This window comes from Lynx rufus, unplaced genomic scaffold (genome assembly GCF_022079265.1).
Source record: "Lynx rufus isolate CCGP_SWC_20201006 ecotype Redwood Valley unplaced genomic scaffold, mLynRuf1.p SCAF_4, whole genome shotgun sequence".
Lineage (NCBI taxonomy): Eukaryota > Metazoa > Chordata > Mammalia > Carnivora > Felidae > Lynx > Lynx rufus.
The window spans coordinates 48,818,626-48,837,644 of record NW_025814856.1 but is presented as its reverse complement, the minus strand read 5'-3'; the positions used below and the strand labels follow the sequence as shown (position 1 = coordinate 48,837,644).

General features: G+C 37.2%; 1 protein-coding gene across 1 annotated transcript in view; it reads right to left on the bottom strand.

Annotated features, from left to right (window-relative positions):
* GRM7 (glutamate metabotropic receptor 7) overlaps nt 1-19,019 on the bottom strand; it is an 811,284-nt gene that overhangs the window by 374,435 nt on the left and 417,830 nt on the right. The window contains exon 3 of the mRNA XM_047096787.1: nt 1,653-1,794. Coding sequence (XP_046952743.1) covers nt 1,653-1,794 — 142 coding nt within the window. The remainder of the gene's footprint in view (nt 1-1,652; nt 1,795-19,019) is intronic.

Genomic DNA, 19,019 nt, shown 5'->3' with positions numbered 1-19,019 from the left:
TCCCCACTTGTACTCTGTCTCTCTCTCTCTCTCTCTCTCTCTGTCTCTCAAAAATAAATAAAATATTAAAAATCACTTATAAGATAAATACATAAAATAATATAACTGCATTTATATATTTGTGTTATATTATTACATATCTATCTATTGCATAAAATGCATATATTAATAATCTGTATTTGCATATTTATATTTGCATGCACAGATGTGGAAAAGGAAGTTTATTGCAGTATTATTTATAATTACAAAAGTCTGCAAATGTCAATCAATAAGGCAGCATTTAGACAAATTATAGTATGGGTATAAGATGAAATTCTGCACAGCTATTAGAAAGACTGGATAGACAGGTACTTATATTCATAGACATCCATGATAAAATAGTGAGGAAAAGCTAGCAGGGAATACAACAAGATGTACACATAGTATGCCACCATCATATAAAAATATAGACTATCTCTAGAAGAGTATACAAGAAACTGGTCACTAGCCACTGCAGCTGAAAAAGAGAACCTGTTAGCTGGGGGGAGGCGGCAGGATGAATGGAACTTTTTTATAAACCTAGATTTTTAAAATATTTTTAAGCAAGTGTAATTACTATTTATTCTAAATAAATAAATATTCTGGACCAAGGTGGTAGTGGTCAGAGAAGAAATCAAGGCACATTTGTGTCTTAGAAACATATTCCAGATCCACATAAGAGTGAAAACATGTGGTATCTGTCTTTCTGTGTGACTTATTTCCTTAGCGTAACACTCTCCAATTCCATCCACGTTGCTACAAAAGGCTGTATTTCATTCTTTCTCATTGCCAAATAGTATTCCATTGTGTATATAAACCACAATTTCTTTATCCATTCATCATTTGATGGACATTTAGGCTCTTTCCATAATTTGGCTATTGTTGAAAGCTATTTGGCTATTATTGGCTGCTATAAACACTGGGGTACAAGTGCCCCCATGCATTGAGGAGGGCACCTGTTGGGATGAGCACTGGGTGTTGTACGGAAACCAATTTGACAATAAAGTTCATATTAAAAAAAAAAAAGACAAATTGAAGATAATAAAAAAAAAAAGAAAGAAACATATTCCGGACACATTATGTTCTAGAAACAAAGGTTAGCTCTACATAGCTTGGCCAAGAATGCAGGAATGAGGAAAACAAGTCATGATTCCAATCAGATTTTTTACTCCAAGAAGAATCAAGATAAGAAGGGGAAGAAGTGGACTGGAGATGTGGAGGTGGACAAGCTTGGTTTGGAACATATTGAGTCTAAAGCGGTAGTAATATAGCCAGAATTATAAGACGTTTTCTCTTTTACATTAAGAGGAACCATTCTTCGGATAAAAGTCTGTTACATTTGGGTATATTTTTAATAAAAGAACCTCTGAAAGGTCCAGTGGTTTTCTCTTTTTACAAGTAATTGAATACATTTATTTTGCTAACAGAGGGGAAGACATGACAGGAACACACTGCTGCTTCCGTGGTTGGCTACCACTACGTGTGTAGGGGAGAGAGCACGTACAGACTTCCCCACTATGTAATTATAGATTTGCTTCTGTGCTATCTTTTCCCCTTTCTCTGCCAGTATCCTGATCCTTCTGTCTCCAAAAGTTGCAGCATGCATATTAATGAATTACACCAGTCATCCTTACTTTATATCCTCATCGTTGGCAAAAATCACGACGGCCCTGGAGTTGGGGGTGTCCAGGAGCTGTTTGATAATTCTATCAAAGTCAATGGTTCTGTCTTTGCGCTCTTGGGGGATTCTCACAGACTGTGCAATGCAGAGCCCACCTGTTTAAGAAAAGAAAGCAGAGTGTCAATAAAGTTCCCTCAGAGATACCAAAGGAACCAGGGTCAGTAGCTGAGGAGGAGGGAATTTTGATTTCTGAGTACATAGCACTTTCTTGGCGATGCTGCTGAATGAGGATGGCTGCGGGTATTATGTGAAGTCCTGAGCTGTTGTTCATAATAGATGCATCCTCCATGATATTGCACAGCCTGATTTTCTTAGTACTGCACTTAAGAATGCCCAGGAACACCATTGATACTGATCCTGGGGAGACAAATTTAGGTTGACAAAATGGGTGGAGGAAGGTCTTTAAAATGAATGTGATACACTACAAAAAAACTAAAATCAATAAACTACAATAAAAATGTACTGAAACAGTTAAAGCTCAGGTCAATTTTTGTGACTTTCCTGGTGTTTGCATTCCCATGTTTTTTTTTTTTTCTTTCACCTTCATATCTATCCCAACTTCTAAAGGTCAGCCAATGGAATAAATTTAAAAATAAAATAGCACCATCAAAACACCAACTACTATAAATCACAGTAACAAACATTTATTGACCAGATAATATGTACTCAACCCTCAAATATGTGTTTTCATATATGTTATCCCATCTTAAAAACTTTATAAGGTAGTTGGTATTATGTATTTTTTGTTAGAAAGAAAGGGTATTAAATTAAAGAATAGATGTGTTTATTCAGATTTCTCAGAGCTGTTATGATATTAATTGTCATGAATTTCAAGATGGAAATATGCAGCAGTTTACTAAGCAATTGATGTACTCCTCATGACCCCACCTCTTGGTTAGTAGTAGCTCCTGGATATAGTACTTTATAAAACACACTTTAAGAAAGGCTGGTATAGGGGTGCCTGGGTAGCTCAGTCAGTAAAGCGGCTGACTTTGGCTCAGGTCATGGTCTCACAGTTCATGAGTTCAAGTCCCACCTCGGGCTCTGTGCTGACAGCTCAGATCCTGGAACCTGCTTCAGATTCTGTGTCTTCCTCTCTCTCTGTGCCTCCCCTGCTCATGCTCTCTCTCTCTCTCTCTCTCTCTTTCAAAATACATAAACAAACAAACATTGAAAAAATTAAAAAAAAAAGAAAAAGAAAGCTTGGTATATGGGGCACCTGGGTGGCTCAGTTAGTTAAGTGTCTGACTCTTGGTCTTAGGTCAGGTACAATCTCATGGTTTCATGAGTTTGACCCCTGCATTGGGCTCACACTGGCAGCACAGAGCCCCCTCTCTCTCTTTGTCTCTCCTGTCTCTCCTGCACTCATGCTGTCTCTGTATCTCACAAAAATAAATAAATAAACTTTAAAAAAAGAAAAAGAAAAGAAAGGCTGGTATAGGTGAAAGGGGTAGAGAGAATATTTGTAGGAAAGGCATCAAAGGCCATCCAATGGGCAGAAGACCTAGAGGTGAAGAGGAAAAACTTGTTCTTGTAATGTGGTTGGGAGATATCTATTATTAAGCTTACATCCTGAGCGTGGACAACTGAGTGGATGATACTAGGCTTCCACAAACATAACAAATATGAAACCTCATCCAAAACTGAACCTCCATTACACTTTCATCCTAATCAGTGTTAGTTCTCTATAAGTGGCTCTTAATTTTCAGTGTGCACAAGATCACCGATAGTCCGTTTTCAAAATGTAGAGTTTCAACAACACCATCAACCAACTTGACTTAATTGACATTTATAGAACAATCGAGAGGACAACAGAACAGTACACATTCTTTTCAAGTGTAAGTGGAACATTTGTTAAGCTAGACTATATTCTGGTCCATTAAAAAACAACAAGAACAAAACAAATTTAAAAGCATAGAAATCATACAATGTTATCAGACCTAACAGAATTAAACTAGAAATCAATAACACTTGGAAATTAAACAACACACTTCTAAATAACCCATGGGTCAAAGAGGAAATGTCAAGTGACATTTTAAAATATTTAAAACTAAATGAAAATAAAAGTGGAACATATCAAAATGTATAGATTTCAACTAAAGTGGTATTTAGGAGAATTTAGGAAAATTTGTAATCATCAAATGCTTATGTGAGAAAAAGAGCTAATATTGAAAATAGCAACTGAAGCCTCTTTTTAAGGAATGAGGTGGGAAATGGCTAAGTAACTGTCCCCCCCAAAAAGCAGAAATACATAATAAAAGAGCAAAATCAATTAAACTGAAATCAGAAAAAAATAAGAGAAAAATTTAAAAAACAAAAAAAATCTGCTTATTTGGGAACATTCATAAAATTGGTAAATCTCTAGTCAAAGCTGACCAAAAGAAATAAATAAAAAATTATTCATATCAGGAATAAAAGAGGGGCTAACCTTACTGATTGATCCCACAGGTAGCAAATGGCAGTAAGGGAATATTATAAACAATATACTTTTGCCAATAAACTTATCAAATTAAATGAAATGGATGACTTCCTTGAAAGACACAAACTATCAAAACTGAATGTGGGATATATAATCTGAATAGTTCTAAATATATTAGAGATACCAAATTCACACACACACAAACACACACACACACACACACACAAACTTCCAAAAATGAAAGATCCCGCCTCACATAGTTTCATTGATAAAGTCTACCAAACAGTTAAGGAAGAAATAAAACATGATCTATACACTCTTTTACTGAAAAGAGAAGAGGAGAGAAAATAACTCATTTCATAAGGTCAGTATTATCCTAATACCCAAGCCAGATGAAGATATCATTTTTAAAAAGACTAATACCATTCATGAACATACTTGCAAAACTTCTAAAAAAACTACTAAACAAATAAATCCAGCAATTTATAAAAAATAGTAATATATCATAAACAAGTGGATTTCATCCAAGGATTGCAATGCTGATTCATTATTTGAAAATCAAGTATTATAATTCATATATGATCAGATTAAATAAGATAAACCATATATGATCACCTTCATATATGTGGAAAAAGCACCAAACAAAATTCAATATACATTCATGATAAAACTAGGATCAGATGAGAACTTCCTAAGACTAATAACAGGCATCTACTAAAGGCCTACAACAAGCATCATGCTTAATAGTAAGAAATTACAAGGCAACTTTTTCTTCTCTTAACACTCTTTTTCAACATTGAACTGGATGTCCTTGTCAGAGAAATAAGTGGGGAAAAAAGAAAAGAAACAAAAGCATACAGTTTGCAAATGAAAAACTAAAATTGTCTCTATTTGCAGATGACATAACTGTCTAGGTAGAATCTTCTAAAACTAAAAGGTGAGTTAAGCTAAGTTGTGGGACAGAAATTCAAAATACAAAGGTCATATATCTACAGATCAGCAATGAACAATTATAATTTTAAACTAAAATAATGTCATTAACAATATAATAAAAAATGTGGTGCTTATGTATAAATCTAAAAAAAAATACGTACAGGAGCTATATTCTGAAAACTATGAAACATGGCTGAAAGAATTAAAAAAAATTAAATAACTCTCCCCAATTTTACCTCTAGATTCACTGCAATTTTATTCAAAATCTCAGCAACCTTTTAAAATACACTAAAACCTTGGTTTGTGAGCATAATTCATTCCCGAAGCATGCTTTTAGTCCAAAGCACTTGTATATCAAAGCGAATTTCAAGAACCATTGGCTCAGTTGTAATCATGTGACATTTGGCATCACATGCTACGCATATTGCAAGACATCACCCATTTATCAAGTTAAAATTTATTAGAAATGTGTGCTTGTCTTGCAGAACACTTGTAAAACAAGTTACTCTCAATCCAAGGTTTCACTGTACATATCAATAGCTAATTCTAACAGTTATACAGAAAGTCAAAGGAACTAGAATAGTCAAAACAACTGAAAAAGAGGAACAAAACTGGTGAACTTTCCAAATTCAAGACTTACTATCAATCCCAAGCTACAGTAATCAAGATGGTGAGGGGTTGGAAAAAGAACAGACACTTAGATCAGTGGAACAGAAAAGAGGTCCAGAAACAGATCAATACAAATACAGTCAAGTGATTGTCGGCAAAGATGCGAAGGCAATCAGTGGAGAAAGGTACTCTTTTAAACAAATGATGCTGAAACAAAAAGATATTCATGCACAGAAATAATTGCTCGACATATACTTCATACTTCATATAAAAATTAACTTTAGGGGCACCTGGATGGCTCAGTTGATTAAGCATCCAACTCTTGATTTTGGCTCAGGTCATGATCTCACAGTTTCATGAGTTCTGGCCCCATGTTGGGCTCTGTGCTTACAGCACAGAGTCTTCTTGGGATTTTTCTCTCTTCCTCCCTCTCTCTGCCCCTCCCCTGCTCACTGGTGTGTGCACTTTCTATCTCAAAATAAGTAAATAAATAAACTTTAAAAATTAACTTCAAATGGATGATAGACCTAAGTCTAAAATATGAAACTAAAAAAACTTTCAGACTGAGACAAAGGGAAATCTGTAATGACCTTAGGTTTTGCAAAGAGTTTTCGGGTATGACAGTAAAACCCCAAACTGTAAAGACCAAAATTGATAAATCAAATTTTATGCAACCTTAAAACTTTTGTTCTATGAAAGACAGTATTAAGAAAATGACAGCTCAAGCTGGAGACTGGGAGATAATCATATATCTTACAAAGGATTTATATCTACAATACATAAAGTAATGAAACTCCGCAATAAAAACAGAAAACTCAAAATGGGCATAAAATCTGCATAGACACACACACAAAATAGATGGTAAATAATCACAGGAAAAGATCAGTCATTAGGGAAATGCTAATTAAAACCACAATGATATAATGCTACAATACCTATTAAAACAGTTTTCAAAAAATCCAGCAATATCAAATTCTGGAGAAGATGCAAAGCATAGGAATGTCTGCTCATTGTTGGCACGACTGTACAATGGTACATCCACTTTGGAAACCAGTTTGACATCACAAAATGTTAAATGTAGAGGTAATCTATCAAGCAGCAGTCAGTTCCAATCCTAGGGATTTATCCAGATGAATTAAAAGCTTGTACTCACACAAATGTGCACACAAATGTTTACAGCAACTATATTCGTAATCACTAAAACTAGAAACAACTAAGACATCTGTCAACTGGTGAATAGATCAACAAACTGGTACATCCATACAACTGAATCCTGCTCAGTAACAAAAAGGAACTGCTGATTCGTGGATGAGCATGAATAAATTTTAAAAGCATTTTTCTAAGTCAAAGAAGCCAAACTGAAAAGACTACATATTGTATAATTCTGTTCATATTGCATTCCAGAGAAAGCAAAACTGTAGGGGTGGAAAACAGATCCATGGATGCCAAGGGTTGAGAGGAGGTGTTGAGTACAAAGGGAGCCCACAAGGGAATTTGGGGGTAATGGAAATGTTCTGATGGTACTGTGGTAGGAGACACATGATTCCACACACTTGTCAAAACCCTAAGAGCAACACACCACAATAATGCAAAATTTAAAAGATCAGGTTTTATCAGGGGATCCTAGAATGGAATGCAACTGTGACAAATTAATCTAATGGCATTACTAATATCTGAGGCAATTTTACTGATGGAGATGTGTAGAAAATAAGTTGATCTAAATAAACAACTTTTAAAAACTGCACTTTGACTGGAAAGTCTAAAGCTAGAGAGTAAAAGAACTGAATATAAAATGGTACTCTGATTTGTGTAGTTTTCACAGGGATATGAGTTAGCAATTCTGGAACTGCTGTCCATATTTGAGTTGGGTTGAACAAAACAGTAAATTAATTATAGATAATGGCAGATAGGTTTTACACTGTTGAAGAATTTATACATAAGCAGAAAAGGCAGGCTAGAATGAACCATGTGATGCCAGAAAGGGTCAGAAATATCAGCATAAACTCATGTTTTAGAGAGGGAGAGATATGCTTGTATACATGGATTAGTATACATACATATGTATCCTAGCACCATCCACTGAGAAAACCTCGAAGCAATGACATACCAGAGCAAATAGTCCTCTTACTACACAGGTGTTGGTTTGGAAATATCATCTTTCAGAAAAAAGAAACAGAACTCTTTGAAGAGATGGCTGATTCTAAGGCTGGGGCAGGGCACATACAAAATGAAGCTGTAGTCAGGAATTAAGAAATACACAAAGGCAAAAAAAAATATGGGGTTACATCAACAGGACACAAAAGCGACCTAAAAATGTGCCCAGTGATCAAAGCTCGAACAATATTAACAAAATAAGGAACAATGGTATTAAATAATTATCCAAAGACTACAATACACACTTACAAACCAATACTGAAATAAAAAAGACTAAATAAGTAAATAAGAAAGAAGGAATGAATTTTCTGTACAGAACAATTCCAAGTAATAAATGTAGAAGGAATGAGAGAAATGGAATATCACCATTAGAACATTATAGTAATACTTGTTGCACATCAGAGTCACTGATAGATGCTAAAGTTAGTGTGGGAAACTTTAAGGAGACACTGAACATTTATACAGCTTAAAAGTATTTCCCTCAAAATATTTACTAATTACTCTAGTGGTCTGAACACATGCCTATAACTTCTTTGACACTATTCCTTTGAGTTAAGGCTGTACTTAGTGACTTGTTTCTAAAGAATATATAAAAGGAGAAAGCGTAACTTAGGAGTGGAGAAACCTGGCAGACACTGCTTTAACTGGATCACTAAGTGAACATCATTACCGATAAGTCATGTGGATTTCATGTGCCCTCTGATAGGATGTGATGTTAAGGGCACCCCATTTGTGTTTCATTCTTCCCCTAAATCCATAACCTTCATCTAATCATGAGAAAATATTATAAAAATCCAAAGTGAAGGACATTCTACAAAATACCTGACGTGGGCTCTTTGAAACTGTAAAGGTCAAGAAGTCAGACTGAGAAACTGAAAACCGGATTGGATCCTGGAACAGAAGGACACTCATGTAAAAAACTAGTGGAATCTGAATAAAATCTGTATTGAAGTAGTATTTTTCCATTGTTAATTTCTCAGTTTTGATAAATGCATACTGGCTGTTTAAGATATTAACATTTGGGGTAACCTGGAGAAGGGTATGTGGGAATTCCATCTTTGTAACTCCTCTGTAAATCTAGAATAATTTTTAAAAGTTTACATTTGTGTATGCATATATATGTATACTTCTATCTACCTACCTATCATCTACTTAGGTAATCTACCTAGCCCAGATCTTACCTCCAATGAATGCTTATTTAGTCAGCAGTAAAGCAGGCCCAGGAATCTGAATTTCTAACAATAATCCTTAGGTATTAGTTCACTGGGAGGACTTGATAAAATACTCATTTCTGGCCCCACCTCAAGAGAATCTCGCTCAGTGGGATTAGTAAAGCTTGTGAATTTGCATTTCTAACAACTTCCCAAGGGATTCTGTGTTGCTGGTCTAAGGACCACACTTGGAGACCATTGCTCTAACTGATACATATGCAGGTAGCTATGGGAGCATATTTTCAGAAGTATTCACTTGGGCTCTCCAAACTGACTGTACCCAGCTCAGGTGGAAGTACTATATTTGCATACATATTTTAGTCAAACTTTTTGTAGAGAGCTCTTAGGAGGGTGAGATACGGAGAAGGAAGAGATGGATCATTATACATGGTTATAAGGTTTACTACGATGCAGAGAGAGAGAACAACAGGAGAAATATCCCTGAGAATGGGGACCACAATCTCCATGCCGTAATTCCTCCAACTCTGGAAAACATCATGGAGTAGGGAGAAATGAAACCATATGCAAACTGTCCTGGGGCTGCTGGGGAGAAGAAATGGCTACTTTACCACTTTCTCGGCAGGAGAAGGGGAATAATTCTGGATGGAAACCCAGCTTCCCATCAGGATTCAATTACAGCTGAGTGATTAAGCAAATTAGAGCAAACTCCATTTGGCGATGTGATTAGTGGAGGGGCGGTCTGCACTCATGGATTTAGGGCTTACCCAGTGCACACTGGAGGAATCCATGCATGGAGTTTTGTGATTACAAAAATGAGATGGTCGCCCCCTCTCAAAGAGAACTGCTCACAGGTGTGCAAAATCAAACAACACAACAGAAGAGTGAAATTGGCTATTAACATGTTAATGGGAATGAACATGCTCATAAAACTAAAATCTTAAAAAAGAAAGAAGATTGGAAAACAAAGGATGAGAAATAAACAAGCTGTTTTGATCTTCTGCTCTTGGAAGGCTTGAGTGGTACCTCTTTAAAAGACAGTTCATTTGCCTCACCTCCATAAGGGAATGTAGTGGGTTGAAAAATCTATGTGTATTGTACATAGATGACTTCACCTCAAGTATTCAGTCCAAAGTGTATTATGATAGAAATGTGTCACTGTGGAAAGTAATGCAAGAAGCCTTAGTTCTATTCCAGCAAGGAATGGAATGGTCTACTTACAAGCACATACATGCCCACACACACTCAAGGTGTCCTGGTATCATTTAGCTTATTTCTCAATAATGGTGGATAACTCAGTACACTGCATTCTCCTCTGACACATATCCATATTTCCATCCTAAACTGCTGCCCTATTCAACGCTAAAGTTCTCTCTCTGGTTTGTGTTTCAGCTTAGACCTTCTTCACAGTGGATTCAACTTGCCTGCTGTTGCATTTCTGCTGTTATTTGGTCACCAAGGTATATGAGCAACCTATCAAAACCTTAAGAATCTCACTTTTGAGGGGCATTACACATGCATATGAAAGCTAAATGGAGTTTCATGGTGCAGGTTGTCATTGCAACTGCCAAATTAATTTTCACTTCTGTGGGGAGTAAACATAAAGGAAAAATTGAGCAGTATAATCATAAATGTTGCAAAAGAAGGGGCATAACACAGATAGGATAACGCCATTCATGACATGTCAGCTTTGATTAAGAAAGCCCACTGGCAGTGGCTGGAGGAGGGAGATACAAGCCACTGAGGTAATAGAAAGAATTTCAGAGTCTCAGAAATCAATCAGCTTCTCAATTTGAAGCTAAAAACTGATCAGTTTTCTGTCTGCCCATGGTAGCTAGCAACCTGTAACAGCAAGAAGAACCTCAGGAGTTACACCACAAACTGTTTCCATTAAAAATACTTTTCTCTCTTAATGAGAATGGATAGTTTTTCATATAATAAGCAGAAGCAATAGGAAACCTTTTAAAGTTTGTAGTTCTATCCTATCAGAGGTTATACATTGTACAGTTGTACTGATGATCTGCTCTATTATTTAGATATGCCGATTCAATTTTGTAAATATTGAGACTCTTATGTGAAAGTCTCTCTAGGATTTGTTAAAGAAATATTATATGAAAGCAGAAGGAGCCTGAGAAATAACCTTATCTAATTCCCCATTCTGAATGGGGAAACTGAGGTCCAGAGGGTTTAACTGTAGTAGAAGGATTGCCAATTTCTGAGTTCTATGTGTCAGATACCATTCTAAGTGCTTTATGTCATTGACACAGTCCATTGTCATACAGCCCTATAAGGCAGGTGTGCTAACATCCTCATTTGGACAGGAAGAAACAGAGGCATTCTCAAGTTAAGTAACTCACCCCCAGATCATAAATTTAATGGCAGGGAAATATAGGATTTTTGTCTTCTTATTCTTCATGCTAAGTGATAACACAACACTCTTGTTCTCATATACTTCACAATTGAGAGAAGAGTAGGATAAATGTTGTATAAGCAAAAAAATTTTAAAAAGGGTAGACATAATACATCTTGTTAGATAAATCACCAAAGGCTTTATGAAAGAACTTTAGTCTTAGATGGGTTATAGCACATCTGTGGAGGGCGTCAGTGGAAAAATACATAATGAAGAGAAGAGAGAGATCAAACTGGAAAGGTCATATTGGATAAAATTGTCCAACTCTCCATTGCCCCCCTTTTTTTATTTGCAGATAGATACCTGGTGCTAAGGGAAGTGAGCCCTCCATTCCCAAGCAACAACCCATCATTGATCACCACCAAAGGGGCCATTTCTGTTTTCAAATCTCCAGCATCTTTTACAAGTAGGAATGACCCTGTTAGTCATCAAACAGACATAAATTTTCTGGGGACAGTTCTGGAAAACTAAAACTGGGGGGGGGGAGCTGTAGGGCAGGAGGGAGTGAGAAGGTGAAAGAGAGAGAGGGAGAGACCTTGCCCTTCCTCCAGCATTCTGGATGTTATGTCTGGAGTTTTTATTGTCCTTTTGGTATCACTGGGACACAGGAAAAATGATGAAAACCAACACACTAAAAAGGGGAAAACAGAAAGACAGAACCAGAGTTCCTGAAGTCATGTACCACTGAGCAGAACAAATGTCAGTAACCACTTACTTATGGACTTCCTGATATGGGAGAAAACAAACCACCTTTTAATTTAAATTACCAACAGTCAATTTTATGTTATTTGCAATTGAACATATTCCTATTTTATCCTTGCCATCCAAAAGTTCTACACCTATAAAGAAGGGGTAGAAAATTCCTGACAGTGAAAGAATTTCAAGGAAGCATAAAAAGCAGAAGAGATACCAGGGATCACCACTGCATACAGAAGCTGGGGAAAAGGGACTGATTGGCACCTCCATGTATTTGTGGACAAGACAGTTGGGTAGGAGAGGTAGACAAAGCGAAAGAGTAAGGAGTAACATGGAAATTAGAAACAGTACCTAGGATTGGAGGAGGGGGGAGCAAGGATTTTGGTGATGGAGGCATATTTGTTGGAAGCCTGGGAGTTAGGACTTAAGGGTTCTTGTTTTTCTTAGCCATCAACTCTCTATTTGTTTCTATTTAATCTTTGACATATTCTTATCTTTTTCTGGATTGAGAAGGGAGAGGAAGGAAAGGAGGAAGGCAGGAAGCAACGACAGATTAACATGCCAAGAAAATGCTCAGATACCAGAATATAAATAACATTTTGGGGGCACGGAGAGATGAGCTTACCTGCAGCAAAATATAATAAAATGCAGTAGTTAGACAGATGGGGCTGGGCTTGTATGGAAGACTTTGTAACAAGAAACTAGAGGTTTGGGCAAGAAATGTTCTGCGTATACCCTGCCAATGAGGAAAGAGCAGAGCTCATGCACTGTTGCACATACTCATACAAGGTTACTCCATCATATCTCTTGGCCTAGAAATGTCAGACTGCAAGTCTCAGTTAAACATGTTTAGGAATTTCAGTGGTGTCATTTTTCCTGAGAAGAATTTGCATCATATTTTGGAAGACATTGAAGCTTGAAGCAATCTTGAGCAGAACCATGTATATTCTAGCTGACTTGATCTTAGAACCTAAGAGCTGAAATAACACTTCGCACAACCCTCCTGTTGTAAAGATGGTGAAAATGGTGTAGAGAGAGGAGTCAACATGCTGGAGAAGTAGGGGGACCTGAAGTTTCCTTGTCTCTCAAACATAGCAAGTATTGAGGCTAGAAGACTTAGAATTGCAAGAATCTGGGCTACATAGTGACAAAAACATCTCTAGGGGCCCACAGGGACAACTTGGTGGGCCATAGGTGCATGACTGAAAAATGGGAGAGATAAAATGGGGAGCACAGACTTGGAGGAGAGGGATCCCCTTCTGCAGAGAGACAAAAGGAAGCGAAAGACAGGCTATGGAAGTGTAGGACAAGAGAAAAACCACAGATCGGGGAATGGAAAAAATGGAGAAAGAACCAATTTCCATCTCATTCTAGGATTGCAGGGCTTTCTCCAGACTGGGGCCTGCTGCCCTGTTCGCATGTCTGGGGAGGAGGGAGCCAGCTCTGGGCTCTGTAGCCAGCTTAGAGGCTCAAGCGGAGAGAGCAATCCTCTCCCTTGAGTGCTGTGGGAAGAAGAAATATAGCCTCCAAGGACAAAAGACTTTGAAGGCACCTGCCATCCAGAGGCCCTTTGTTGGCTGGCTGTGTGGAGTGGCACTATCCTGGAACCTGTGTGCACAGAGTAGGACCCTTTAAGTCATCAAGGTTTGAATCTCAGCCAAGCGCCTGGGAGGCACAAGAGACTGTACAGTGGAACAAACTGGCCCACTTGCACCTGCATGGCACTGTGAGGACTGCCTGAACAAAGTGGTTTGGGACACCTGATCTGGTGGGGAAAGACTAGGATGTAACCATTTTTCTCCCTATCACCAATAAGGTGGGGCTTCAGGGAAGGGACAATGGGAGGTGGGACTGCCTACACCAAACCATGCCCTTCTGCATCTGGTAACTGCACATTTACCAGAGCAAGATTGGCACTGACTGAACCAGACAGCCCCTCCTCCAGACCAGCACAACCACCGGTTCCAAGGCACCATCAGATATCAGTCCAGTGGTTTTGCATTTTATGATTTTATTCTTGGTCAATTCATATATATATGGAACAACAAAGAAACTCTAAAGGCATCAGAAGAAGAGAAATAATCAAGATTAGAGTAGAAATAAAAAATATAGAATCAAAAAAAAACCAACAGTAGAACAAATCAATGAATCTAACAGCTGGTTTTTGAAAAAAATAAACAAAATTGATGAAAACCCTAGCCAGACTTCTCAAAAAGAAAACAGAGAGAACCCAAAGAAATAAAAATCATGGATGAAAGAGGAGAGATCACAACCAACAACAGGGATATTTAAACAATTATTAGAAAATACCATGAAAAATTGTATGCCGACAAACTGGACAACCTGGAAGAAACAGACCCTGGAAGAAATTGAATCAGTTATCAAACATCTCCCAAAAAATAAGAGTCCTGGGTCAGATGGTTTCCCAGGGGAATTCAACCAGACATTTAAAGCAGAGTTAATACCTATCCTTCTCAAGCTATTCCAAAAAAATAGAAACAGAAGGAAATCTTCCCGACTCATTTTACGAAGCCAGCATTACCTTGATTCCCAAACCATACAGAGATCTCACTAAAGAGGAGAATTACAGGCCAATATTCCTGATGAACATGGATGCAAAAATTCTCAACAATATACTAGCAAATAGAATCCACCAGTATCTTAAAAGAATTATTCACCATGATCAAGTGGGATTCATTCCTGGGCTGCAGGACTGGTTCAATATTCACAAATCAATCAATGTGATACATCACATTAATAGAAGAAAGGGTAAGAACCATAATGATCCTGTCCATAGATACAGAAAAAGCATTTAACAACAACAACAACAACAACAACAATAACAACAACAACAAAAACCTAAAGAAAGTTGGGATAGAAGGAACATACCTTAACATCATAAAAGCCCTATATGAAAAGCCCACAGCTAATATCATCCTCAATGGGGAAAAACTGAGAGCTTTCCCCCTGAGATCAGGAATGTGAGAGAGATGTCCACTCTCACCACTGCTGCTAAACATAGTGTTGGAAGTTCTAGCATCAGCAGTCAGACAACAAAATGAAATAAAAGGCATCCAAATTGGCAAAGAAGAGGTCAAACTATCACTTTTAGCTGATGACATGATACTCTACATGGAAAACCTGAAAGACTCCACAAAAAAGCTGGTAGAACTGATTCATGAATTCAGCAAAGTTGCAGAATACAAAATCAATGTACATAAATCGGTTGCATTTCTACACACCAATAATGAAGCAACAGAAAGAGAAATCAAGAAATCTATCCCATTTACAAATGCACCGAGAACCATAAAACACCTAATAATAAACTTAACCATAGATGTAAAATATCTATATGCTGAAAACTATAGAAAACTTATGAAAGAAATTGAAGAAGACACAAAGAAATGGAGAAACATTCCATGCTCATGGATTGGAAGAACAAACATTGTTAAAATGTCAATACTACCGAACAATCTACACATTCAATTCAGTCCCAATCAAAAGCACCACCATTTTTCTCAAATCCATAACAAATAATCCTAAAATTTATATGGAACCACAAAAGACCCCAAGTAGCCAAAGTAATGTTGAAAAAGAAAACCAAAGCGGGAGGCATCACAATCCTGGACTTTAGTCTCTACTACAAAGCTATAACCATCAAGAGAGTATGGTACTGGCACAAAAACAGACACATCGAGCAATGGGATAGAGAACCCAGAATTGGACCCACAATGTATGGCCAACTAATCTTTGACACAGCAGGAAAGAGTATCCAATGGAAAAAAAGACAGTCTTCAGCAAATGGTGCTGAGAGAAGTGGACAGCAACATGCAGAAAAATGAAACTGGACCACTTTCTTACACCATACACAAAAATAAACTCAAAATGGATGAAAGACCTAAATGTGAGACAGAAAACCATCAAAACCCTAGAGGAGAAAATAGGCAACAACCGCTTTGACCTCAGCCACAGCACCTTCTTATGCAACATGTTTCCGAAGGCAAGAGAAATAAAAGCAAAAATAAAATATTGGGACCCCATCAAAATACAAAGTTTCTGCACTGCTAAGGAAACAATCAACAAAACTAAAAGGCAACCAACAGAATTAGAGAATATATTTACAAATGACATATCAGATAAAGAGTTAGTCTCAAAAACCTATAAAGAACTTACCAAACACAACACCTGAAAAACAAATAATCCAGTGGAGAAATTGGCAAAAGACATGAATAGACACTGTTCCAAAGAAGACATCCAGATGGCCAACAGACACATGAAAAGATGCTCAACATCACTCATCATCAGGGAAATACAAATCAAAACCACACTGAGATACCCCTCACACCAGTCAGAGTGGCTAAAATGAACAACTCAGAAAACAATAGATGCTGACGAGGATGTGGAGAAATGGGAGCCCTACTGCACTTTTGGTGGGAATGCACACTGGTGCAGCCCCTCTGGAAAACAGTGTGGAGGTTCCTCAAAAAATTAAAAATAGAACTACCCTACAACACAGCAATAGCACTACTAGGAATTTATCCAAAGGATACAGGAGTGCTGATTCATAGTAGCCCATTGTTTATAGCAGCGCTTTCAACAACAGCCAAATCATGGAAAAAGCCCAATGTCCATCCACTGATGAATGGATAAGAAGATGTGGTTTATATATACAATGGAATACTTCTTGGCAATAAGAAAGAATGAAATCTTGCCACTTGCAACCACGTGGATGGAACTGGAGGGTATTATGCTAAGTGAAGTAAGTCAGTCAGAGAAAGACATATGTGTTCCACATATGTTTTCACTCATATGTGGAGCTTGAGAAACTTAACAGAAGACCATAGGGGAAGGGAAGGGGAAAAATAGTTTCAAAAAGATAGGGAGGCAAACCTATAAGAGACATTTAAATACAGAGCACAAATTGAGGGTTGACTGGGGAGAAGAGGGGAAAGTAGGTGTTAGGGATTGAGGAGGGTACTTGTTGGGATGAACACTGGGTGTTGTACGTAAGTGATGAATCATGAGAATCTACTTTTGAAACCAAGAATACACTGTATACACTGTGTGTTAGCTAAGTTGACAATAAATTATATGAAAAAAATAAAAGTAAAGCTGCATAATAATTTAAAAAAGAAAATGGTTGAGAAACGGGAAGTGACCAACCCATTTAGTACCAGAGCTGAAGCTTGGCAACTAAGCTTTTTGATTCCTGATTTAATACTCTTCCAGCTGGTGATGTTACACTGTGAGTTGCTTTCTTTGTCATTTTACAACCATGCCTTCATCCACTCTATTAAAAAATATACTTACTAAGCATCTGCCATGACTTGAGCACTCTTTTAGTTGCTGGTGATATAGAAATCAAAACAAAAGACAAACATCCTACTCATTCACATGGGGATACATACTAATAAGACAAATTTTCTTACTAATTCTTTTTCAAAACTGTGCTGGCTTCTGAGAATGCTCCGAGTTTAGCTCACAACCAAAATCCCAATACGGAACATCAAGTTTTTCTCAACAGCTGGTGTCTTGGCAGGTCGTGAGTGGGTTAATCAAGAAACTGGTCTGATTCAGGAAGCCTTTGGAAGACAAGCTGTTCCTTTCCCTGAAAAAGATCTATGAAATTGGCTGATTTTTTACAGTGACTGGTTTTCCCTGTGGCTTTAGCAGCCTCGGCAGTCAGAATCAATTGTCACTTGTCTCCAAGCAGCAGCTTTGTAAGGATGTCCCACTATGCATGCCTGGACAATAAAAAGGAGGTCAACTCATGAGTCTAAAACATGACTGATATTTCTCAACTTCTGTTTGCATTTATTCTCTTCTACCTTGGATGTGTGGGCTCGAAATGAAGCAATAGGCCAGGCCAATTTTATGATTCATTTTATATCTTGAAAATAAGGAGATAATGGGATATCATGTCTATGTGGGAAATCCATCCAGAGAATTCTTATTTAGGGAAGGCACACACGCGCGCGCGCGCACACACACACACACCCACACACAATTTCTGTATATTCCTAGGGCAATGGTTCTAAAAATATACTCTTAGATTTGTGAATTCTCCAGTAACTTGTGTGTACAGTGCTGTTGCAGTGCTATACTACAGTAATTTAAAAAAAATAATTTCCATACTGTTATCTTCCAGGAATAAATTAATAAGTGATTTTTGTCATTCTTCACTGGTTATTTCACTAATTGATTACTGTCTTTCCCCTACAATGATTCTTTTTCTTGGTCCTTTTTTAGTTCATCTATGCTTATTTGAATACCACCAAGTACTACCAGATGTAGGGACAGTTGGGAGTACTGGTCCCTTTTATAGACAAGGGGACAGGAGCTTGAGAATGAAGCTGATTTGCACAATATTATACAGTTACATACAGTACCAGTAAAAAAAATTGAGAATACCTGACCCTAATCCAGAGCTATTTCCCTACCAGCTCTCAAGGATTCTGATGACATTTCCTCCACCTCTAGTCTCTTACTCTCCTCTCTATCACATTTATCTCAATGAATAGATAAAACAGAATAAATGGAATCCTTATAATTCCAAACTCTCCTGAATAGTGAACATTTTTTAACTCGTTTATAACAGTGTCTCTTCATTTAATGAATCAGTGCCAGATATTTCAACTCAACATCTTCAAACAACTTAAAATCTTCAAACAAACCACTATATGTCTTTTGTATATTCTTAGAAGATAAAAAAAATAATTGAGCCTTATCCTGTCAATAGGAAATGAATAATTTGTACACATATCTCTAGGCTTGTTCTTCACGGGTGATGAAATGTTTAAATACACATAATTCAACTTTGTAAAGAAATATAAAGAAAACATCACTTTTATATGATTAACCCTATCAACTTGGATAACAGTTTGCCACACTGGATAACAAAATTAAAATTATATAATATGATTAGCTATC